General features: G+C 36.9%; 7 protein-coding genes and 1 non-coding gene across 12 annotated transcripts; 3 read left to right on the forward strand and 5 right to left on the reverse strand.

Moving 5' to 3' along the window:
- The first annotated feature begins 115 nt into the window (after positions 1 to 115).
- LOC135792427 (O-acyltransferase like protein-like) lies at positions 116 to 2,534 on the forward strand. The gene is made up of 10 exons (XM_065303054.1): positions 116 to 287; positions 344 to 623; positions 680 to 947; positions 997 to 1,163; positions 1,287 to 1,461; positions 1,520 to 1,704; positions 1,777 to 1,876; positions 1,931 to 2,114; positions 2,168 to 2,310; positions 2,374 to 2,534. Exons 1-10 carry the CDS (start codon positions 194 to 196, stop codon positions 2,509 to 2,511), a joined length of 1,734 nt encoding a protein of 577 aa, XP_065159126.1. The 5' UTR covers positions 116 to 193; the 3' UTR covers positions 2,512 to 2,534.
- On the reverse strand, positions 2,110 to 4,558 carry Traf-like (TNF-receptor-associated factor-like). Its single transcript, XM_065303055.1, has 4 exons — positions 4,363 to 4,558; positions 3,014 to 4,144; positions 2,809 to 2,961; positions 2,110 to 2,750 (listed from the first exon to the last, which is right to left on the reverse strand). Exons 1-4 carry the CDS (start codon positions 4,423 to 4,425, stop codon positions 2,574 to 2,576), a joined length of 1,524 nt encoding a protein of 507 aa, XP_065159127.1. The 5' UTR covers positions 4,426 to 4,558; the 3' UTR covers positions 2,110 to 2,573.
- A 788-nt stretch (positions 4,559 to 5,346) lies between these two features.
- On the reverse strand, positions 5,347 to 6,951 carry Ts (Thymidylate synthase). Its single transcript, XM_065303056.1, has 2 exons — positions 6,640 to 6,951; positions 5,347 to 6,453 (listed from the first exon to the last, which is right to left on the reverse strand). The coding sequence occupies exons 1-2, from the start codon at positions 6,648 to 6,650 to the stop codon at positions 5,481 to 5,483; spliced, it is 984 nt and encodes a 327-aa protein (XP_065159128.1). The 5' UTR covers positions 6,651 to 6,951; the 3' UTR covers positions 5,347 to 5,480.
- Sas-4 (spindle assembly abnormal 4) lies at positions 6,935 to 10,473 on the forward strand. Of its 3 annotated transcripts, none has more exons than XM_065303049.1 (4): positions 6,935 to 7,066; positions 7,130 to 9,965; positions 10,018 to 10,213; positions 10,274 to 10,473. In XM_065303049.1, the coding sequence occupies exons 2-4, from the start codon at positions 7,147 to 7,149 to the stop codon at positions 10,403 to 10,405; spliced, it is 3,147 nt and encodes a 1,048-aa protein (XP_065159121.1). In that variant the 5' UTR covers positions 6,935 to 7,066; positions 7,130 to 7,146; the 3' UTR covers positions 10,406 to 10,473. The 3 variants fall into 3 exon arrangements, with proteins under 3 accessions (XP_065159121.1, XP_065159122.1, XP_065159120.1); XM_065303050.1 differs by having other exon boundaries at positions 7,016 to 7,034; XM_065303048.1 differs by having other exon boundaries at positions 7,048 to 9,965.
- mRpL44 (mitochondrial ribosomal protein L44) lies at positions 10,402 to 11,545 on the reverse strand. The gene is made up of 2 exons (XM_065303057.1): positions 11,334 to 11,545; positions 10,402 to 11,268 (listed from the first exon to the last, which is right to left on the reverse strand). The coding sequence occupies exons 1-2, from the start codon at positions 11,401 to 11,403 to the stop codon at positions 10,451 to 10,453; spliced, it is 888 nt and encodes a 295-aa protein (XP_065159129.1). The 5' UTR covers positions 11,404 to 11,545; the 3' UTR covers positions 10,402 to 10,450.
- Positions 11,541 to 20,552, reverse strand: LOC135792423 (uncharacterized). 2 transcript variants are annotated; one of them, XM_065303046.1, is made up of 2 exons: positions 15,102 to 20,551; positions 11,541 to 15,020 (listed from the first exon to the last, which is right to left on the reverse strand). In XM_065303046.1, the coding sequence occupies exons 1-2, from the start codon at positions 20,382 to 20,384 to the stop codon at positions 13,725 to 13,727; spliced, it is 6,579 nt and encodes a 2,192-aa protein (XP_065159118.1). In that variant the 5' UTR covers positions 20,385 to 20,551; the 3' UTR covers positions 11,541 to 13,724. The 2 variants fall into 2 exon arrangements, with proteins under 2 accessions (XP_065159118.1, XP_065159119.1); XM_065303047.1 differs by having other exon boundaries at positions 14,856 to 15,042; positions 15,102 to 20,552.
- A 91-nt stretch (positions 20,553 to 20,643) lies between these two features.
- On the reverse strand, positions 20,644 to 21,999 carry LOC135792431 (dnaJ-like protein 60). 2 transcript variants are annotated; one of them, XM_065303059.1, is made up of 6 exons: positions 21,849 to 21,999; positions 21,690 to 21,754; positions 21,529 to 21,634; positions 21,161 to 21,342; positions 20,924 to 21,097; positions 20,644 to 20,866 (listed from the first exon to the last, which is right to left on the reverse strand). In XM_065303059.1, exons 1-6 carry the CDS (start codon positions 21,849 to 21,851, stop codon positions 20,719 to 20,721), a joined length of 678 nt encoding a protein of 225 aa, XP_065159131.1. In that variant the 5' UTR covers positions 21,852 to 21,999; the 3' UTR covers positions 20,644 to 20,718. The 2 variants fall into 2 exon arrangements, with proteins under 2 accessions (XP_065159131.1, XP_065159130.1); XM_065303058.1 differs by having other exon boundaries at positions 21,529 to 21,640; positions 21,849 to 21,998.
- Positions 21,407 to 21,480, forward strand: TRNAI-AAU (transfer RNA isoleucine (anticodon AAU)). Its single transcript has one exon. It is a non-coding gene; the product is annotated as a tRNA-Ile (tRNA).
- Positions 22,000 to 22,046: the final 47 nt, after the last annotated feature.

Here is a 22,046-nt window from a genome sequence, read left to right on the forward strand (position 1 = left end):
TAAGTGTTTTGCGGACATTTTTACCTCTTTATCAATGTTTTTGACAACAATCCGCAAAAGAATTTAAAAAATGCCTTTGCATATTTTTCTTATCAACAGAAACTTCGTATTTTACCTTTCTAGTTGATTATTTCAGTGTCTACGTAGCAATCGTTCGATATTATGTTATATTTTCTATTTCTTGGAGTTTAAAATGGCGTTGTCTGAAATAGTTGACCTTGAACTGAAAGCTTGTGCAGATCAAGTGAGCTATGTGCTTCTAGATGATCAGGAAACAAGATTGCAAAGTAAGAAATTATATTATTTAAGTAAACTTTAAAAAAATGAATTAAAACACTTTAAGTGCTTGATGCCTGGGGAAAAATCCCCGATGGAATGCTCTCCGGTCAATTTGTCAGCCTAGGCAACTACGACCAATGCATAAACATCTCTGAACTAACCCCAGTGGGCGCCATTAGAGGTAAGTATTGTTTGGTTAAAATTGTGAACCTCCAGCAGACATTTGCTGGTTATGGCGCTTGCATTCCGGAAGTGTGCGATGTCAAACTACCATTCGGACAGGAAATCGTCTGTCAAACCAAGGATAGCTACACAACACTAGATACTGATGATTATACCTTCTTGTAAGTCTACATAACCTATATTAACCTGTCAAAAACATAACCTTTAATATTTCTAGGACTGTTTTGGGCGTGTTTGCTTTCATAATGTTTTTGAGCACTGTTTACGACTGGTACACACGAAAACACGAACTAAAACAAAATGCGTACTGTATTTTGTTTTCTGTGCTTACAAATGGCGAGAAACTGTTTGAAACCAAGATTGGCCCTGATCAGATTTCATGTTTGGCTGGAATACGCGTAATAAGCATGATTTGGATTATTGCTTCGCATAGATATTTCGTTATGAAGCTCTTACCGATCAGAAATTCGTTGTATGCATTTTCTGTAAGTCCTAACCTCATTTTGAGACTAGTAATATAAAATTTACTTTCAGTGGTTATTCTCGCATGAATCTTTTTACGTCCAAGCTGCGTATTTAGCAGTCGATACATTTTTATATCTCGGTGGATTTGTTTTAGCTTATCAATGCTTTAAAAATCGTAATAAACTAGCATTGACAGTTCCAACAATTCCGTATTTTTATATGCATCGATTATTGAGGTAAAGTAACCTGTAATGTTGACTAGCAAGTTATATAATTCACGTATAGGTACAACTAGCGCCACCTAGTGTCATCTAACTGAACTAAATCGATTACTATTTTATATTTTATGATTTTTTTAGATTGTTACCACCAATGACAGTGATTTTCTTCGTGCATTTAACAATCCTGCGTCGCATGTCTTCAGGACCTTTGTATGCGGACATGGTGGAAATATTACGTAGGCCTTGCATTGATCACTGGCTGCCATACTTTCTTTTCTATCAGAATTACAAATACAATAACTTTCAATCAGAAGTAAGTGAAAAACAATCATTATGCATTTTATTTTGTTTTGTATTTGTTGTTTTTTTAGTGCCTTGCACACACGTGGTATTTAAGTGTGGATTTTCAATTGTATTTGTTTACACCACTGATTCTCATCCCTGCAACACGACTTTTGCAACAAAATGAAAGATTTAAATGTTATTGCCTGTTTGGTTTTGCATTGTTGTTAAGTATTTTGGTTCCTATGTGTATAATGTTTGGAATTCCATATGAGTAAGTAAAAAATATTAATTATTACAATAATAACAATTAAATTAAATTATTTAAATTATTTATATGAATTAGGTATTATCATACACACACAAGAATTTCTCCGTACATTATGGGACTTATCATGGGTTTATTTATGGTGGAAAATAAAGATCGCACGTTTAAAATTCCAAAAGTAATAATAAAATCATAAATAATTATTTAATTTTACTAATAATATATTTTTTAGAAACTCTATTATGTTATCTGGATGCTAACATTGATAACGATGTGTGTTTGTGCATATTACATCCAAAACACAACGGTTTTCACCAATGATTATTTAAACAACAACATGTTCGTCACTTTTTCACGCCCCGCATGGAGTTTATGTGTTTCATGGGTGATTTTCTCCTGTGTCAACCAAAACACAAGTAATATTATATTTATATCTACAACAGATTGATTTTAACTTAATTGTTTACAGAAACATTGAATAAATTCCTCTCAAACTCTTTGTTTATCGTCATGGGACGCTTGAGTTACAGTATGTATTTGTTACAAGTTGTTGTTTTGGTTTTCACCATGGGCTCGACAAGAACACCGATGCTTTTGTCATTCTGGCCGAATGTAAGCATGAATATGATATGATAATTAAATTTATTTAACTTTTTTTATTAATTTATGTTTTAGTTGCATGGCAGTGTTTGTGACATTTTTCTGACAACTTTACTATCGGTTATTTCAGTGCTGTCATTCGAATCGCCAATTATTGCGTTGGCTAAAATGTTATTGCACAAAAAAGAACCACAGATGACTAAAAATCATTAAAATAAATATAAAATGCAACCTAACCTATTTTATGACCTATTTTTTGTAGTTAATTATTATTATTATTGTGCGTTGTTGATAACTATCTCTAAGAAAACAGCGTTGTTTTTCAAGTGACTAGACTTCAACAATATTGTGTGAGGGATGAAAATATACTGCGTTGAAGACTCCTGAGGATCATCTGCGATGTCATCAGGATAGTTACGTTTTGCGGTTATGTAACGTGCGTAATCCTTCGGCTGTAACCAAAATGAAACACAAAATTATCTTATTATTACTCATCTAAGCATTACTAACCTTTTCAAGATTCTCCAAGTCTTTTAAAATGATATTTGCTTCGATTTTACACGGCCATGTTAGTAAATCATCATAATCTCCCTTCATAACATGCAAACAAGCCAACATATGTCTTCCACGCCATTTTTTCAGTCCATTTAAGTGCACTTGTAGCTAAAAAGTTTGGTTATAACTTAACATAATCAATTTTAACCTCAAAACTTACTCTAACTCGATATCCGTAGTCTCTCGTATAGAATACAGGACTTCTTATCGGGATCTTTTCATTGGACTTAGCATTCTCTAATTTGATATCAAAATCATTGATTTTCCACAATAATCTCCCTGGTTGCGTGGCGATTAACCCTTGGATGTTTTCAAATGAACGTTCAGCGACCTCTACATTCAAATTAATCTTCGCCAGTGCTGTTTTTAAATCATTAATTTGTCCAGATTGCAATTTATTCGTTTCTACCAAATTGGTGCAATGTTTTTTTAAACTCGTCAAATCATTCTGCAACGCATCAATCTCCGTTCGTAAATTGAGGTTAACTTCATTGTATTGCGTTTCCCGCGCTGTAAAAACATCAATTTGTCTTGTTTGTCCTTCGTTGACCTCTGATAACTTATGCAATTCTTGCCGAAAGTAATTTTCACACTCTTTTAGTTTATATTCCATATCATTACGGAATTTTTCAGCGTCGACTTGTGCGTTTACCAGCGTCACCTGTTGGCTGTTTAAAGAGTTACGCAACAGAACTAAATCCTTTGATAACTCCTGAAGGCGATGTGTGTTTATATCATTTTTACTATTTGCATTCATCGTTCGAAACTCTCCAACGATTCCATCCAATTGATATTGAACATTCGTACGCCAATCAACAAGAGTTTTATTCTGTCCCTGAACCATTTGTACATCCAATCGGAGTTTGTTCAATGTTAATTCAACTTGCCGAATTAAATCCGCGTGTTGTTGATGCCCACGCTGGAATTTCTCATGAAGTTGTTCATATTTGCCATTAACTTCCGGTGCGCGAGGCGCCATATTGTATCCAGCTGCGTTGTGCATCGCATTCTCTGGATATTGATATTGATAATTAGGTCCTGGTAATTCTTTATAGCTCCGAGGTAAAGTCCCAGTACGAACGAAAGAGGCATTGCTTGAATTGCTAAGGTGGCTGGCACGCGGATAAGTATCATAACCTGTCGCGCTAAGCAGACTTTCAGTGCTTCTTGCTGATTTCAGGCGCGTGTTTCGACAAACATGAAGGTGTTGGGACCTGTTGTTGCGTGGAATGTAAGCTCCACATTTGTTGACGCATGGTTCAAGCACGTAGCCACAACGTGCTGAATGTTGCTATGAAAACAATGAAATTTTAACACAACCTAACCTCAAATCATAGCTATTGATTGAATGAGTCATGTTTTACGGTAAAAAAATCATGTGTGATTAATAAATCCACTCAAAAAATAAATTGCAACACATTTGTGTGTGTTTTGAGTGTTAAGTCAACAATTTTTCTTATCTCATTGCAACATCACTATTAAATCAATAAAATTCAAGCTTTTTTTTACCTCTGCGGTCTCGTTGCGTAGTTCTCGATGACAGAAATAACACTTAGAGCCGTTTGTGTTCATGATTGTTGTCTACCAGCAACCAAACACTATTTTGCTACCACTTTGGACGCTTGTTGTGTACAAACTAACTTTTCAAAGTGTAATTAATTGAAATTCAAACGCCGATGCGATTCCAATTAGACGCGAACCGTAACTGGGCCGCGAATGAACTTATCTCGCCGAATTATCAAGCCGCTCGCGAGCTCGTAGATAAAACAACGAAAAACGCCGGAGATAACGGTGGTATTATTACATGGACGTACAGAACAAATATTGCAACGCTCCGTTGACTAATTGATGAATAATATGGCCGGTTGTACACGCGAGACCGGCGAATAGAATTCAATTACGTTTTACAATACGATTTTGTGAATAAGACGATTCATTCACTGCGAGAAACAAACGATAATATACAAAGGAGTTCTAATTATAATACAAAAATCATTTCGGGATGATTTATTGACGCAAGTTTATCGGTAAAAGAAGAAAAAAATAAATTTTATTGCAAGAGCAGAAAAATGGCAACCATTTTGTCTTTGATTTGGTTTCAGATGTTAAGTTGTGTCATCATCCACTAGTTTTACTGAAACAAACGCCTTTGTGCATTCATTTACACTCATCCTACGCTCGCTAAAACAAAACCTTTTAAAACTGACCGCTGCACGTCAATCAGTCTGGTTCTTTGTCTCGAAACTTTATTGCCTAAAGTTATAGCTCACACGGACACTATGTGCACTCACTGACACCAATAGACTATATTTAATGCAAGTAAGTGCATCCTAGCGCCATCTAGGTTTAAATTAAGCATTTATTCTTAAGTAACACCGCTAGATGACGCCAAAACACACATTTTTCAAGCGTAAACTTTGTTAAATTTAGTTCCATGAAGATTTTATAAATATTTGAGCCCTACTAGTCGTGATATTAACAAATTCTACTTAATTAAAGCTCTCCAGATATTTTATTCATTACATTCAGTGTTTTAAAAGCAATCATTACATTTTTCACAAACAAATTTAACATTCTGTCACAATAATACTTTAAATACAAACAAGTGACACAAACTTTAAGACTTTTTAAACCGCCATTTGCATATTAATCTTCGGATATGGATTGTAGCCAATCAGTTCAAAATCTTCAAACTTGAAGTCCTCGATGTCAGTTACCTTCCGTTTGATGATCATTTTCGGGAAATCTCTGGGAGTACGTTGTAACTGCTCCTTCAGAGCGTCTGCATGATTAATGTAGACATGACTGTCTCCCAGAGTATGAATAAATTCGCCTGGCTGTAAACCAGTAACATGCGCAATCATACAAGTCAATAATGCATAACTGGCAATATTGAACGGAACTCCGAGACCCATATCGGCAGATCTTTGATACAACATGCAGGATAACTCATTTCCAGCAACATAAAACTGCACAAGGCAATGACAAGGCGGCAGGGCCATTTGAGGAATATCAATTGGGTTCCATGCACACATTATGATCCTTCTATCATTCGGTCGGTTCTTAATTGTCTCGATAACGTTCTTAAGCTGATCTATTCCTTTGTTTTTGTAGTCGGTGTGCATGTCGTAATATTTTGCACCGTAGTGACGCCATTGGAAACCGTAGATCGGTCCCAAGTCACCTTCTTCACGGTGAGATAAACCGACAGAGTCCAGAAACTCGCGGGTACTGTTCGGGTCCCAGATGCGTACGTTTTTCTCCTGGAGGAGTTTGGCGTTGGTACTGCCCTTGATAAACCACAGGAGTTCTTCGACTACTCCTCGCCAAAAGACGCGTTTTGTTGTTAGAAGTGGGAAGATGTTGTGACGAAGACTGTAGCGCATTTGTGCGCCGAAGAGGCCATAGGTGCCAACGCCTGTGCGATCATCACGCTTCTCGCCATTGTCAAGGATGCGTTTAATGTGATCTAGATATTGATATTCTTCATGCGGATCCCGGACGCTTTTGTAATCACCACGGCCATTTTGAAGAATGGTGTCGGACTTGCGATTGTCCACAAGGATTTCAATTGTTACTTTGTTATCACATACATCAGATCTAGAGAAAATTTGATATTTTATTGAAAGAAACAAGTAATAATCGAAAAAGAAGAGATTTGATGAGAATAACAACTGGAAAATTTTAATATCACATCATGTTTAACTTATACTTCTATAAAAGTACAATTTAAACAAAAGAGAATGAAATAACGTGATGATTTGATAGAAAATAGATGAGACTCACCCAGAAATCATTTTCTTGCTGTTGTTAACAACTAAATTTCACAAATAAACAGGATTTATACAAGAATTTTATACAGAAAAAACAGAAGAGCTTGCAAATTTCAGGTATTCGTTGGATATTAACCTGAAGAACATACAAATGCGTTATTTTCCCTCCAATTTATGTTCTCACTAAACTTGTAACCATTGCAAACGTTTTTGAATAAAAACTTAAAATTAGAACCATTTGCAATTCAATTTTTCTTTAAACATCAAGTGACATAAAATTTTAATGAAACCGTTTCAAAAGTCAAAAATATTTTGAAAAATTTAGCTTGAAAGAAACAAAATTTTGTTTTAATTTTGGAAACTACGAAGCAGCACGATATACTCCGAATTTGGATGTTATTTTGAAAGGTTTGACTTATAACCTTATAAACTCAACAAAAGTTCGTTATTTTTCAATCATAAGCTTTAATAAGTTAATCTAAATGTTTATTATGTTATTATAGAGAATTAAATATTAAACATGGCGATGTCACCATCATCTTTGCTGGCCAAACTTGATGAATTAAAGCGATGGCAACAAATTCAACAAGAAAGACTACTCAAACAACATCAGACAAGATTAGAAGCTGCTAATTCATTATTTCCTCATTTAACACAATCAAGAATAGAAGAAGAGAAAGAAGAAACTAAAGAAATTTCATCTGTAGTACATGAACAAGTGGATAATGAGGAAGCAATGGATGATACTAGTAAAAGTCCTGGAAATATCACAAAGAAACCTTTTTTAAAAAGAGGTACTGGACTTGTAAAGTATGGTCTTCAGTATGGTGATCAAAAGAAGCCCTTCAACAAGATGAAACCACTGAAAGTTTATAAAACAGCTGCTCACAAAAGAATTAATCAAATTAAAACAGATGATCAAGAAGAAAAGTTTGTGCAATCAACAGTTTCTAATTCAAAACCAAAATGTAAGCCAAATATTCAAAAGATAGATGAGATTATCATCAAAACTGCTTCACCACCCAAGATTACACCTTTGAGAGCTCCAGAAATGTCTATTAAACAGAAAGCTAAATGGTGTCCAGTTGAACCAGAAGATTATGAACCTCCTTGCCTGCCAACATTACCTGCAACATTACCTTCTGGTTCCCTACCAGGAATATCACACATTTCTGAAGAAGAATCTCAACAAAATGTTGGACTGCAAATGTTACAAAACAATCCAGAACTTTTTCATGCTCTACAGAGACTTGCTACTGAACATTTTGGGCCTGCCAATGGTGATGGTACTGCTTCCTTTGATCAAACAGATCTTTTGAATAAACTCACTTTGTTGGATAATGAAAGTACAATTTATCAAACACCAATAAACAATAACCACACACAGCTTGTTCAATATCTTCAGAATTTACTTCAAAGGTGTGAGAATAATACACCAGGTGATTTAACTACCTATGAGAATGCTTTAGCAAAAGAATTGAGAGTTTTTGAACAATTAGAGGAAAAAGCAATGAATAGCAGTTTTTGTTCAACCAACTCAAGTGTAATGGAGTTACTTGCAAGCACTCCAAATAGAATTACTAAAGGTAAGGTTCCTAGCTTTGAAACAATACAGGAAAATTGTAATAACATGAATCGGGTTCAAGTTCAAGCAGATATTCATAATTTACCGAATAAAATCAGCACTGGTACACAAAACAGTTATTCTGACTTCGATAATGATACTTTACAGAGTAAAAATTCATCTAATGCTAAGAAAATGTTGATTTATCCACACGAAATACAACAGAGTAATGACACATTAGTTCAGAATGATTATTCGGATGAGAGTTCAATTAATTCGGATGATTTTGATCATACTACTGCGAATATTGTTCCGGAAATACTTGTAAGACAAAACGCTGCAACAATGACTGATCCAATTGATACAGTTAACGAGGATTTACTTAAAGTTAAACTTAAAGAACTAGAAACCGAGATTTTATCGTTTCGAAGCGAAAACAAAAAGGTAGAGAAATTAAAATCGGATTTAGAGCGACAACGTTCGGATATAATTAAGAGTAAAAAGTCCCTAGAGAAGGAATACAATTCAAAACGTGAAGAACTAGAATGTGAGTTTGATGAAGAACGTAAAAAACTTAATAAAGAGAAGCAGGTGTTCGAGAAATATTCAAAGGAGATACAGAATAAACCAAATAGAAAGGAGCGTGAAGAAATTTCGAATTTGAAAGCAGAGTTGGCGAATGTCAAGGAAACTTTGAAAGTGAAAGAAACTAGGAATGGAACCACCCAAGCGAGATTAAGAACTCAAATTAAGTCTTTGGAGAAAGACAATGCGCATTTAAAGGAAGAAATTGAGAAACTGCAGAAAGTGAATGCTAGATTACAAAATCAGACGCAGGTTAGTCGAAAGGGACGCCAGGATGAAACGAAAATGTTGCATGAGATTAATAAGAATCTAACAAAGTTGACAAACGATCAGAAAGTCGCTAAAGCTTTGAACAAACTTGAGAATTCAATTGAAGATAAGATTTCATCAGAAGATTCACTAATAACTTTAAGTACAACTACCACCAGAAGAAAACCGACACAAAAAACTACTTTTCCGTCGGAAAATAAACAAATAAAGTCCCATAAGTCAAAGAAACATGTTCAAAACGAACAAATTGTTATTACTAGTGATTCCGAGGAAGAAACAAAGAACAAAAATCAAAGAAAACATAAAGTTATTGTAGTTACAGACGAATCATCATCTGAGACTGATATTTTAATCCATGAACAGAGTAATAAATCAAAACGACGTTCAAATGATTACGAAACTGAATATCGTCGGTCTTATTCACGTTCCAGCTATAAAAGTGACTCGGAAGATGAAATGGTTAGACCCAAATCAAAGAATCGTTCCAGGAGTTCATTAGAATCAAGAAAATCGCTAGAAAACAAAGAAAACGAAAGCTCAAATGGAGATATAACAACTTTTCGTAATCTAAGCGATCTTTCTGTGTCGGAAAACTACGAGAAAGTGTTTGGTGCACGTGGAAAGCAAACAGAAGGTAAATATACATCTGGGAAGCTAAAAAGGCACAATAGTTTGAATGACACGCAACAAACTAATAGCAAAATTGAGACAATATTAACTGATGGGTCAAAAGAGACAAAATATCCAAATGGCAATGTTAAAACCGTATCTCCAGATGGAAATTTAGTAAAAATGGAGTATTTTAATGGCGATATCAAAGAAACTGCGTTGTTGGAAGGAACTATTAAATATTTTTATAAAGATACGCAGATTTGGCAGACCACATTCGCTACAGGAGATGAAACATTCGAATTTCCTGAGTAAGTTTACTTAATTATAAGGTTTTAAGGTGTTAATTTGTTATTTTATTAGTGGACAAGTTGAGAAACATCTTTCCGATGGTTCCTCAACCGTACATTTCCCAAATGGTATTGTGAAACACATGAGTGCGGATGGTAGCGAACAAATCAACTATCCAGATGGCTCTGTTGTCAATATTAAACAAGATGGCGAGAAAATCCTTCTACTCGCCAACGGTCAGAAGGAAATACATACTGACAAACATAAAGTTAGTAATTTCTACTCAATATTACACAAATTATTAATATTTTCTGTAATTGTGTTTTAGAGACGTGAATACCCGGATGGCACGGTTAAAATTATCTACGCTGATGGTTTGCAAGAAACGCGATATTCCAATGGCCGCATACGCATGAAAGACATAGACGGTAATCTCATAATGGACTCACACAAAGATTAACATAAGTAATTTAATGCAATTCTATAGAATACGACAGAGCACAAATTATATTTGATATATTTTTCGAATCGCGTCCATTGCAGCTGTGTTCTTTGCAATGTCCACACTCTCACCCCAACCAATACCTAGTAATTTTTTATCTTCCGAATACAAACCTACTTGATAGTTGGCTAAGATCGTGTTGGCTGCTGATTGATTACATAATCTTGGCTCAACAGTTTTGCCCTGCAAGACAGACTCTGTAAGATATTTATAGGGATCACTTGGTTCCCACACATCAAACACATCCAAGTCATTCAGTTGGGTAATGATGAAATCATCAATGAATTTGTGTGTTTTTGGGAGACCTGATGATTGCTCTAAAGCAGAGACTACTGCTTTAAGTGTATTGGATAATGTTGTGGCTTCAACTGGGTATTCTTCTGATAATACCAAGTCTGTAAGACCAATGTGCTTGGCTACATAAGCTAATTTTTCATCATTGAGAAGGTATTCTTCTATGGATTGAACAATCATCTTTGGATAGTTAAATTTACTCTGGATGTACTTCTGCAGAAGCTTGTCCCCTGCTTCTATCATCACATTGTTGTCTAATAATGTAGGTGGAGGAAGAGCATCAGGGTTCTGATTGTCTTGAGGTGTCTGTTGTTGCATTTTAAAGACATATGATTTATGTGTCAGAGCTTGTTTGAGCAGTTTTGTATCAAAATCTTCATTTAACCTCTTGCAGAATGCATAGATCTCTGCATCATAATTCCACTCAAGAAATGAGGATCTCGGTGTGGGTTTTTGTTCAGGCATTTTCTTTTTTCTGTTTTGTAAGGCTTTCAATGTTGGAGAAACCCATCTTTTGTACCCGCAAACTAAAAATCATTGCCATAATGTTTTTCATCTTTGATATCAAAAAGTTGAATGGGATAATGATTACCTTGCGTTGTTTTTGGTAGATACTTTAAATGTCTTCCTAGAATTGATATTCCTCGGCAGGTTAAAGACATTTTCACGTTTTACTTAATAAAAAAGCTTGTTTTGTTTGCACGTCGTTCAAATTGTGTGTAACCTCAATATTGTCATATGGTAGATTACTTAGAAGGAAATGTAATAGATGGCAATATCATTGATAAATAACTTTAGATAATGTTGAATAACGTTTATTAAACTGATTTGAACACCAAAGTGATAGTGTACCTAGATACACGGGGACATTTACACTGTACGAACATTTATTTGTTCAATTGCGTAATCGAAATGCATGTGAAAGTTCGGCACATGAAATTTACATAGGAACCTCCTTCCCTTAACCCTTCTCATTGATCATCAGTCTGAAAATTTGTCTCCAAAAATCAATGCGAGCTAATGCCGCCGATTGCACATCGAGATTTGGTTGGGATTGATCAACGTACGCAACAAATGTTGTTCTATCATGTCCTAATTTTCTGCAGCACATACGATTGCGCTCTTGACATTATATGGATTGATTGATTGTAGCGGGAATGTGTCATGTTTAAGCAGTTGCATTGGATCTCTTCAACGTAACCTGCTGGCTTGGTGAAGTCTCCTTCAAGTGTCGTATTATCAATCGTTTCACTTCTGAGAGTGACGGTTTCTTTGTTTCACGAATACCAGCTCTTTCTCGGATAGGTGGTTTATAGATGAAGGTCTTTGAAGCCTCTACACTTTCTTTGACCCTGGGAAGTGAAGACATGCGTTGAAGCTTCTCAGAAAGCGCTTTGTGATATTCCTCGGCATTCTTCTTGCCGTGGTTTGATTCAGTCTTCAAACGCACCAAATGTCGCCCAAATGTATTCGTAAAAGCATTGATAGTTTTCTTGTTAAAGGTATATACCTTCTCCCTTTCATCCCTTTCCCGTACCTTTTCTTCCATTGCTTTGATAGTCTGTTTCACCTGGTTCTGGAATACCTTCAAAGTTTTTGTCTTTTTTTGATCAAACTGACTGGTTTGACTTTTGGGATCATCATCATCTGTTTTCTGAGCCTTGAAAGCATAAGGCATAAACAGTTTGGCATCCAATTGAGGATCTGAACTTGCCGCTGGTACACTTGGTAGCTCAGCATATTCATCAGGCTTCGGTGGTTCAATCTGGAAGAATCTACTTTCCTCCGGATGCAAGGATTGTGCTGCACCGTATTTTGTAGGTGCACAGAACGGTGTGGGACTTATAGATATGACAGTTCCTGCAGCCCGTGGTGATGCTGATCCAGATGGCTTTTCAGGTACAGCACTTACCCTACTCGGAACAAGTGATACTTTTTCTATTTCAGGTACTATGTTGGAGGGAACAGTAGGTATTACTGGTGGTGCGGGTGGTGGGGATAAGGTCTCTTGGTCATTACAGCCGCCTTTGTAGAAGCACTATTTTTAGGTACCACAACTTCCACATTCTGCAACTCTGGAATATTTGGAAGTAAATTCTTCCTCCTTGAAGGTGGCAACTTCCATTGACCCACAGCAGGTGGTACCTCCTCATAGGTCTTTGGATTAGGGTTAATCTTTGGTTGTTGTTCTGTTGGTGGTGCTGTGGTATTAGATGTCGTCGAATTCAATTTCTTTATACCTTTGATATTCAACTTGGGAACTGAGATAAACTCCTCCATAGGTTCAGACTTCTTACCAGAAACTTTCTTTTCTGTCTCCTGTTCCTGCTTAGTTATTTTCTTTGGAATCGGGGCAGAAGCTGATCTTGCATGCAATCGTGGAATCTTCACTTCAGAATTTCTAGATGGGGATAAATCTTCACTTTGACTTGCTCCTTTACTCATGGATCTTTGTTTTCTTCCATCTCTTGACCTTCCACCTTCATTTTCCTTAGAGTTGATGTTACTATAGCTTTTACGATATTGTGTTCCAGCTGCAGAGGTTTCCTTAAAGGTACCAATCCGTCTAACAGTAGTTTCAGGATACTTTGAAGATTTTTATAACGCATATCATCAAGGACATTCGCTAAAGACTTATCTAACGGAGAATTCACCTCCTTTCCGATTTTTGTCGAACGCTTGGCTTCCAACTTTTTCATCTTCTCTTCCAAGATAATCAATCGTTTGAGGTTACGTTCACGTTCACTAGCCTTCAACTTCATAACCTCTGGAAACTCATAACCTCCTTCATATTTGGCTTGCACTTTTGCCTTCTTCTCAGTCTGTTTCTGCTTTAGAACACTGTCACTTTTCACTTCCTTCCTATTAGAAGCTGTTTTTGGAGTTTCTATGAGTTCCTTCTTCATATTTCTTAAATTATCAATCACCTTCTTGCTGTAGGTTTTGATTACTGGTTTTGCAGATGCTGGGAGTTCATCAACAGCTATGAAACTTTCTCTAGCTTGGGGAATGTTTGTTTTACTAACTTTTCGTTGTTATTTACATTTGTATTGACAGCAGGCTGAATGAAAAACGTTTCAGGTGTTTCCGCTTTTTCGTAAACCATACCAGAACGAGGTCCCCTGGGACTACCAGCAGTTGAACTGGGTTGCGTCTTGTTTACCACTTTCGGTTTTACTTGAGAAGGTTCAGCGTTCTTCAACAAAGCCTGCATTTTGATGATATCCTTCGATGTTTTCATATCATCAGACTGCTGCTTCTCTTTCGGATAACATTTCTCCAGTAAATCATTGTAAACAGAGTTTTTCAACTCAGAACTCAACTCATTTAAATACTGAATATTGGCTCCCGTGCGTATCATATCACCAGCCACAGCCGACATATCAACATAGGGTTTAGAAGCAGTTGAAGGATCAATTTTAACCAAACTTTTCGATGTTGCAGACAACACAGGTTGAATTTCTTTCTGATTTTTTAATGTTTCCACATTCTTTGCTTCAGTTTTAGATTCTGCATGTACAGAAGACTTATCTTTGAGTGAATTCATTGTTTTTGCATGTTTGGAATTGGGTCTTGGTGCTTCAACCTTAACACTTCGTGCATTGTTCTGATTCAATGTCCTTTCTGATTTATGAGCGAATTTGGGTGTTTTCCGAGGTAGAACAAATTTATGTGATCGAGGTGATCTGGGCGATTGTTGCCTTATTGAAAGTGTCTCAACTATCAAGTCATCTTTAGCTTCTACTTGAGGAGTAGTAGTTGTTTTTACCGGCGCAGTTGTCGCACGTTTAATCTGAGGTGTTTCTTTAAATTCCACATTCTTTCTCATTTCACCTTTTGGTATCTTAATCATTTTTATAGATTTTTCACGTGGTGATGATTCTGATGGAGGTTTCAACATTACATTATTAGATTCAGAAGGCAACGGTATTGGCGGTACAGATTCAGAAGGTTTATCCAAAGATTTATTCCTAATCATCGTTGGTTTTAGTTTTTTCTTCACAGGCTCTACTGAAATATTCTGAGACTCCATTCGAGGAGTTGGTTGAGGACTATTAGATACCTGCTTCAATTGTTTAGGTTTATTAGCAACTATTTCAGGTTCTACATTGCAAGACACTCCAGCTTCTTTAATGCCTTCAGTTAATTCAACGCTTGCTTTTTCTTCAACTTTAGCCTTGGGATTAAATTTCAACCGTGGTGCAGGAATGGGGAACTTATGCTTTGCAAGTTCCGATGGATTCATAGGCGGTCTATGCGGCATTGGCGAGTGTTGCATCTGTGAATGATAATTCAATTCGCTATTTTTTGATTTAGGTTTGGTCAATGCAGGTGTATTACTTAACGAGGTAGTCCTCACCTTGTCATCTTTATCAATTCTCTCCTGAATAGCATGGACATTATTCTCGTTTATTTTCTGGTAATTCTCTGCATGTGAGAGGGACGCATGTGAATCATCAGTCGAAAAATTATACAAAACCCTTTCATGCGTATGTGGATTCAACAACTCCACTTTTCCCGTGGGATCTTCATCAATAGAATTCATATCTGCACCTGCCATTGGTGCATAATCATCCATATCCTGAGTTTTAAATTCATCCTTAGAATAATTATATTTTTGAGGTCTTTGATCACTTTCCACAGGCTGTGGAGGTGTTTTTACTGCAGCACAAGATGGCTCCATCATGTCCCTTGGTGAAATTATTCCCTTTACGTTCAGATAACTTTTATCCGTCTCACTATTCTCCTCAGACTTTGCACGTAAATCTGCTGCAGCTTGTTCTTTTCTGGAGTTGTTTTCCGAAGCGATTTGTTCTGCAATCACCTCCAGATCCGGTAATTGATCCAATCTGGGTCTCATCTTGGCATAACTTGAATGAGGAGGTGTCAAGCGACTTTCACTCACAGAAGATTGATTCCTTCTTTGCAGATGCTTCATGTATCTATTTCTATGACCCAAATCAGCATCAGAAACACATTCGGGACGCTGGTCACATTCTTCAATATTAATCGATATAGACACATCATCCGCAATTGAATCCGTCGCATTTTGTGGTCCTCTCATTCCAAAACTCTCAGATTTCGCCACAGATTTATCATAATCAATCAAAAACTTTGATCCAATTTGACTACGTTTGAAACTTTCCTCATTATTCGCCATGTGGTAAGTCTCCACAGCTCGCTTAATCAATGGATCTATATGTTTTTGATTTGATGGATTAGCCATACTCACATCAGCTACCTCATGCTTGTAGGTCACATCGTAATCACACACATCCTCCATGGATCCTTGTTCAGGAATTCTTATATTTACAGTAATGTCCTTATCAGTTTCATAAGGATTCGTCGAAGGCTCATAAACTTTCTTCTTTTTACCAATTGGTTCTTCAAGGATATAAGTAGGTGTTATTTGGACAAGTCTAGTTTGTGATTCAGGGTTATAAGAATCCATTGATATAGTATCTTTAGTTCGGATAGAATCTTCAGATTTTGAGGGTCTGGACAATGTCTCCACAGGTTTAGGTGGTTTTATTGCCAAGTTATGCAACTTCTCTAACCTTTTCTTCTTGGCACTCTCCCGAAGTTGTTCGGTTGACGGTGCACACAATTGCTCAGTCTGAGATTGAAATCGTTTGAGTGAAATTACAGGCGCTTCAGTTTTTACTGCTTTCGCCGGAAAAAACGACTGTGTCTTACGTGGAGAACGAGGTGTTGGTGGTGGGGCTGGTGGTATTTCCTGAGCTTGAGCTTTGACTGCAGATCCTGCTTCTGTTTGTTGGTTTACTGCATCTATTGAAGCATTGTGGGAGTTTTTTGACTTTGGGTCCTTTGGCATCAGCTTCTGTGCTAGGTTCTGATTCAGGGATGTATAAGCATCCTTTCGGGAAACATCTGGAGCAAGCACAGCTGTTCTCAAAGACCTCCTCATACTCTTCTCGTAAGTTTTCCTGATAGCTTTAATCTTTGACATTGCATTAAAAGAATTCACTTCGTTTATTTTCGTTGTACCATTTTCGGTGACTTCTTCAGTATTAGCAATCTTTTCTGATTTCTCTGGTTTTACTGAAGTTTGAACCAGGGTAATCTTCAAATCTCTACCTTTATCTTCAGGTACTTCAGGAATTTTATCCAAAAACAAAGAATTCTTTTTTGGTTGCTTGAAAAATTGAATTGCTTGATTGTCGGACACAGATTTAATGGAAGATCCCTCAGTTACCTTCTCCAAATGTACAGTATACATAGGTTTCTTCGTAGATGTTGATGGTTCCTGTATTTTTACTTCTTCTTTTGGTGTTTCTTCAAATTTTACTGGCTTAAAAGCCTTTGCACTCTCTACGCGATACTGATTCAAATTGCACGACTTCATCTTCTCAGTCAACCTCAGTTTATTATCTATTAGATCATCATCATTGGCTGATTGCTGCTGTATATTCGGACGTAGTAAATTCATCGGAATCAATTTTATATCTGAAGATTGTTTTCGTAAAGTGGTGCATGCAGTAGAAGGCTTCAACCTCTTTACAACATTTTCTGAACTCTTCTTGAAGCTGATATGTCTTGTACCCGGGAGTTTCTCAACCGAAGAATTCAATATTCGTGATCCTCCATTGATCATATCCTGAAGGGTAATTTCACTGTTTCTAGTCTTGACTACCGTATAAGATTTTTTAACTTTTCTATACTTAGGCTGAAGATTCTTCCATTTATTCCATCTTTTCTTAGTCTCAGCATGGCTCTTCTTAAACACACTCACGTTCTTCACAGAGGTTCCATCTGTGCCCAGCATGGGATTATCATTATTCCGATGAATCAATTCATTAACCCACTTCAGGGTATTCATAGTAAGATTTAAATTAGCAGGATCGTTAGATTCATGATTTTTAAGTTCTGCTAAAGATTGTTTGGCACTAGGTGTGCTTTCAATCACAGTTTCAACATTATCAATGTTCATGATTTCATGCAGCTGCTTACCAGCAGCTTGTTGTTCCTTGCAATGTCGGTTTTTAATCGCTGCAGCATGATTCATCTCCCGAGCAAGTTGTAGTAGTTTATTGTTAGTCTGCCAGTCATACACAGCCTCTTTTTCATTCATTTCTGTGAGGATATCCTTCATCAAAGCCTTCGCGTTGATTTCGTTGTGTTCTCTGTGATGAGGAGCAACAGTTTCAATCAAATCTACAGTTGCAGATTGATCAACATCTGGAGAGAGTGAAATATGAAGTCGAACTTGACTAGGTGCTTCAATCTCTATCTGCACCGGGTCAAAATTGATATCGGCACAAATATCACAAATATCATCGCTGACAGTGTGGACAACTCGTGGTTGAAAAGTTGAAGATACGTTTGTATCTTGAGTAATATCAATACGGACCGTATTATCATTTACTCTTTCTGCATCAAGAGCTTTCTGGTAGGCAACCTTCGAAGCATCAAACGCAGCTTCTTTCCGAGCAACTTTTGCAGCCTGGAGAGCTCGTTTTGCTTCAATACGTTGCGCTTCCAGTCCAGCATCAACACGAACATCTTCTAATGCAGCTTGATGTTTGACAGCTTCCTCGGAAACCATTTGCCTCACCGCTTCCAATTCACGAATCTCAGACTCTGTCGCCTGATGACTCCTCTTCTGCATAGAGTTGTTCCTAGCAACCTGCGCAGTGAATTCATCCATGGCGGTATCAAAGTCATCCGAAGGTAACTCCACGGGAATACCATCAAACAAAACAGGAGACTCAGATTCCGACTTTAGATAATCTACATCCACAGCCTGTTGAATCTGCGCTCCCATATTTGAATAATCACGAATTGGTCCGATATCATGAGCAATTGGGTCCACTTTCTCGCTTACCTGCATGTCCCTTAAACATTGAAGATTGCTAACAATCTCCTTCTTGATTTCAGAAAACGCCTTCATTTTCAATTCGTCCGTTGCGTTCGCAGAGTACAAACCAACAAACTTATTGCCTTGGGCATTCTCCGGCATCTTTGAAGATTCTACATTACCATCAATGTTATCCAGGAGTTTTTCTACCAAATAATCTAACTTCTCATCAACCACCATCAGACTCTCATCAACCGTACGATGTTTCTCAATATGAGAAACATTGGGTTTTGATTGTCTGTTGATAAATCGCGTGATTGCATTATTGATGTTATACATCGGTCCTGCATCGGGTTCATCATTAATCCACGTGGTACTCAACGCTGCAAAGTTGGACACTCGCATATCATCAGCAGATTTATAAGGAAACGTCCCTAGGAATCTTGATCGGCTCATCCAGGACTTAGAACCTTTGTAGGACTTTTTAATCGAGAGATTATTTCGCTTCCGGCGTGCTTTCCGGTCTTTCTCACGAGTAAGATTCGTTGTCTTTCGACATTTCTTTAGGTGATTATTCCACCGACCTATCAAAGGATACTTTAGAGTTTTCTCCGCTTTTTCAAACTCTTTTTGATTGATTTCCATGATTTTCTCACGTTCTGTATCGGTGTGTTTATTTCTACTAAGAAATTTCATAATATTATCTTCAATAGGTGTTAGTCCCGATGTAGAAACTGCAGGTAACATCGGCAAGGTATTCCTGGTATATTGCTTCACTTGTTGACCTAGATTCTGGCAAACAAATTTATTATAAGCTTGGAGGTTAGCGTCCATCACCTGCAAAGAATCTACATCTGTGGAACCTTTTTCCTGCATCAGTTTAAGATTCTCACACTTTTCAAAGTGTTCCTCGTTGACTTTCATCAACTGAGTGATGGATTCTACGTCCTCGATAATCTTATCAATGCTACCAAATAACCTCTTTGTTTTGTGATCTTCATCGTCAATGTCAAAGTGATTCTGTGCCTTTTTCATCAGTTTTGTGCAGTTTTCCACTTCCTGTTGCACCGTTTTGAGTTTATGGGCGAAAGCCTTCTCACGTTCTAAGTCCTCTTCATGTTGCTTCACTGCTTGTGCTTGCATCTGCGCGTATTTATTCGCAATATCCACCTGGAGTTCTTTGAAAGTGTCATTGGCGCATTTTATGTACTCTGCCTGCCGATCTAGATATTCTGCAACTGAATTCAGGGCCCCATCGGGTTCTGTCTCTTTAAATATGGAGAAAGCATGGACTGGACGTGGTGATAGACAATTATATGATTTGACATTTTCTTGATTAGTGTAATCAACATCAACTGGGTCTTCAAATGGTATGTCTTCAGATACAGAATCTGTGCAGTCTGTACGAGGAGTTGCTTTTGATGGACCACAACTTCCCAGAATAGATTGTGTCATTTGTTGGGCATAGGTCAACCCTATGGAAGCAACCTCGCCATCTGCAGCGGTGCCATGTTTGAACAACACCAACATGTCTTCCTCGGAGACTAAACCAGAGTCGTGCATAAACGCCTCAAACTCCTGCCGGTGTTGTTCGCTGATAAAAGCAAGATGGGCGTGTGGCAGCGCTTCAAACTCTTCGAGATTCTTCTGGTATAACTCTAGCACGTTGTCATAATGGCTTACCACTACCACAGCGTGTTCTGCATTCAAGGTAAGGGCACGGCCTAGTTGTACCGAACGGCGGTACGCTTCAACAATTGATTGTGCCGTCAGCTGCGAGAGATACTTGCCACCGAAGATTAAAAATTTCAAAAAGACGTCCATCCCGAAGGTGGTACGGTGGTGGTGGTCGGCGTTGTTGGTATGCGTATGTGCTTCGTATTCTTTTGTGTGTAAAAACCAAAACGAAAATATTACAAAAATTTTTCACACATTTTTTCGATGTGGTGCAATACGTCAGTCGTCGGACAGCATTGTGAGGAATTGTTTATGAAAAATAAACGGTGCTTTTGTTTGTCATGCCCTGCTACGATCGAGAAATATGGTAAAACAATCAATTCGTCATCATCAGGCAACAGAATAATTCGAAAATCAACTTGAATTTATTTTTATGTCAATAATTTATATATTTACATGCTTAATTTGGTTCTACGATAATTTATTCTAAACTACGGAATTTCTCTTCTAGAATTGCGAGTTGCATTTGGTTACCGTTTTGTTCGGCGGTTTGCCTAGCCTTTTCTAAACTTCGATTCGCCATATTTGATTGGTACATTAATTCATCCCTTCGAAAGGTCACAGAATATCTGTAAAAACACAAAAAAAATCAATTTTTATTAAGGATATTTTAAATTTAATCTTACTGGATTGCTAAAACTTGTGCAGTCATTCCCACAGCCATTATTAACAACACCGCAACTAAAATCACAGAATTCGACATGCGAGGCAGTCCCTTGATGCCATAATATGGTTTAGATTCGTAGAATTTATCTTTACTCTTGTCCCGGTTTCGGAAAAACGATGGATCATCCATTGGACTATAAAAAAACCCATTAAATTAATAAAAATCCAATTATTTTTTGTTAATAATAAGATATTACTTTCGTTTGAATTTGATTTCGTTTATGCCTTGGTTATAATACATATCACGTTTCATTTTTCGTCGAGGAAACATCACTAAATCATAATCCCGTCGAAGATCTTTTTTGCTTAGTACACTGTAAGCTTCGGAGACGTCCAGAAACATTTGAGAATCAACATGGCCATTTTTATCCGGATGATACTGCAAAATTTAAACTTTTATTATGAGATTTTCAAAACTTTTAGTTTTCTAAGGCATTGCAACTGGCCCATTAGCTCAGTTGGTTAGAGCGTCGTGCTAATAACGCGAAGGTCGCGGGTTCGATCCCCTCATGGGCCAAATCTTTTGAGTTTATTTTTTTATTTACTTAATAAATTAACGTGTTACCTTTTTTGATAAATCAATATAAGCACGTTTGATGTCCCTGCTGCTACAATTTTGGTTCAGATTAAGTATTTCATAGTAATTTTGCTTGGCTTTACTCTGCAGTGACCTGCAACTAAAATTTTACAGATAATAAACGTAAATATTTATCATTTTGCACTTACTTGCGCAGTTTGAAATTGGACAGACCGAATCGAAGGGCATTTTTGAAAATAACTGCGCAATTCATCTATAAAACAGAAAATATCAAGGATTTTATAACAATTTTAAGGTTAAGAGTCACTCTGGGAGAGTTAACACATGAAAATACACAAAATGCGTACCATTCTGTGCAAATTTTGCTAAACCGTGATTAATTTTGGTGATTCGATGGGTGCATGGATGAAATTTCAATTTTTGACTGTTCCAAGATGTCATGGAATCATTTTGTTATGAAAACAACGAATGTATGTAAATACTTCGTGTAAAAAGTGTTGCATACAAAAAAAAAACTTATCAATAAACAAGATAAACCACATTGC

This window comes from Atheta coriaria, unplaced genomic scaffold (assembly GCF_025399875.1).
Source record: "Atheta coriaria isolate IRGN ID8LTWV9N9 unplaced genomic scaffold, Caltech_Dcor_3.1 hic_scaffold_5_pilon, whole genome shotgun sequence".
NCBI lineage: Eukaryota > Metazoa > Arthropoda > Insecta > Coleoptera > Staphylinidae > Dalotia > Dalotia coriaria.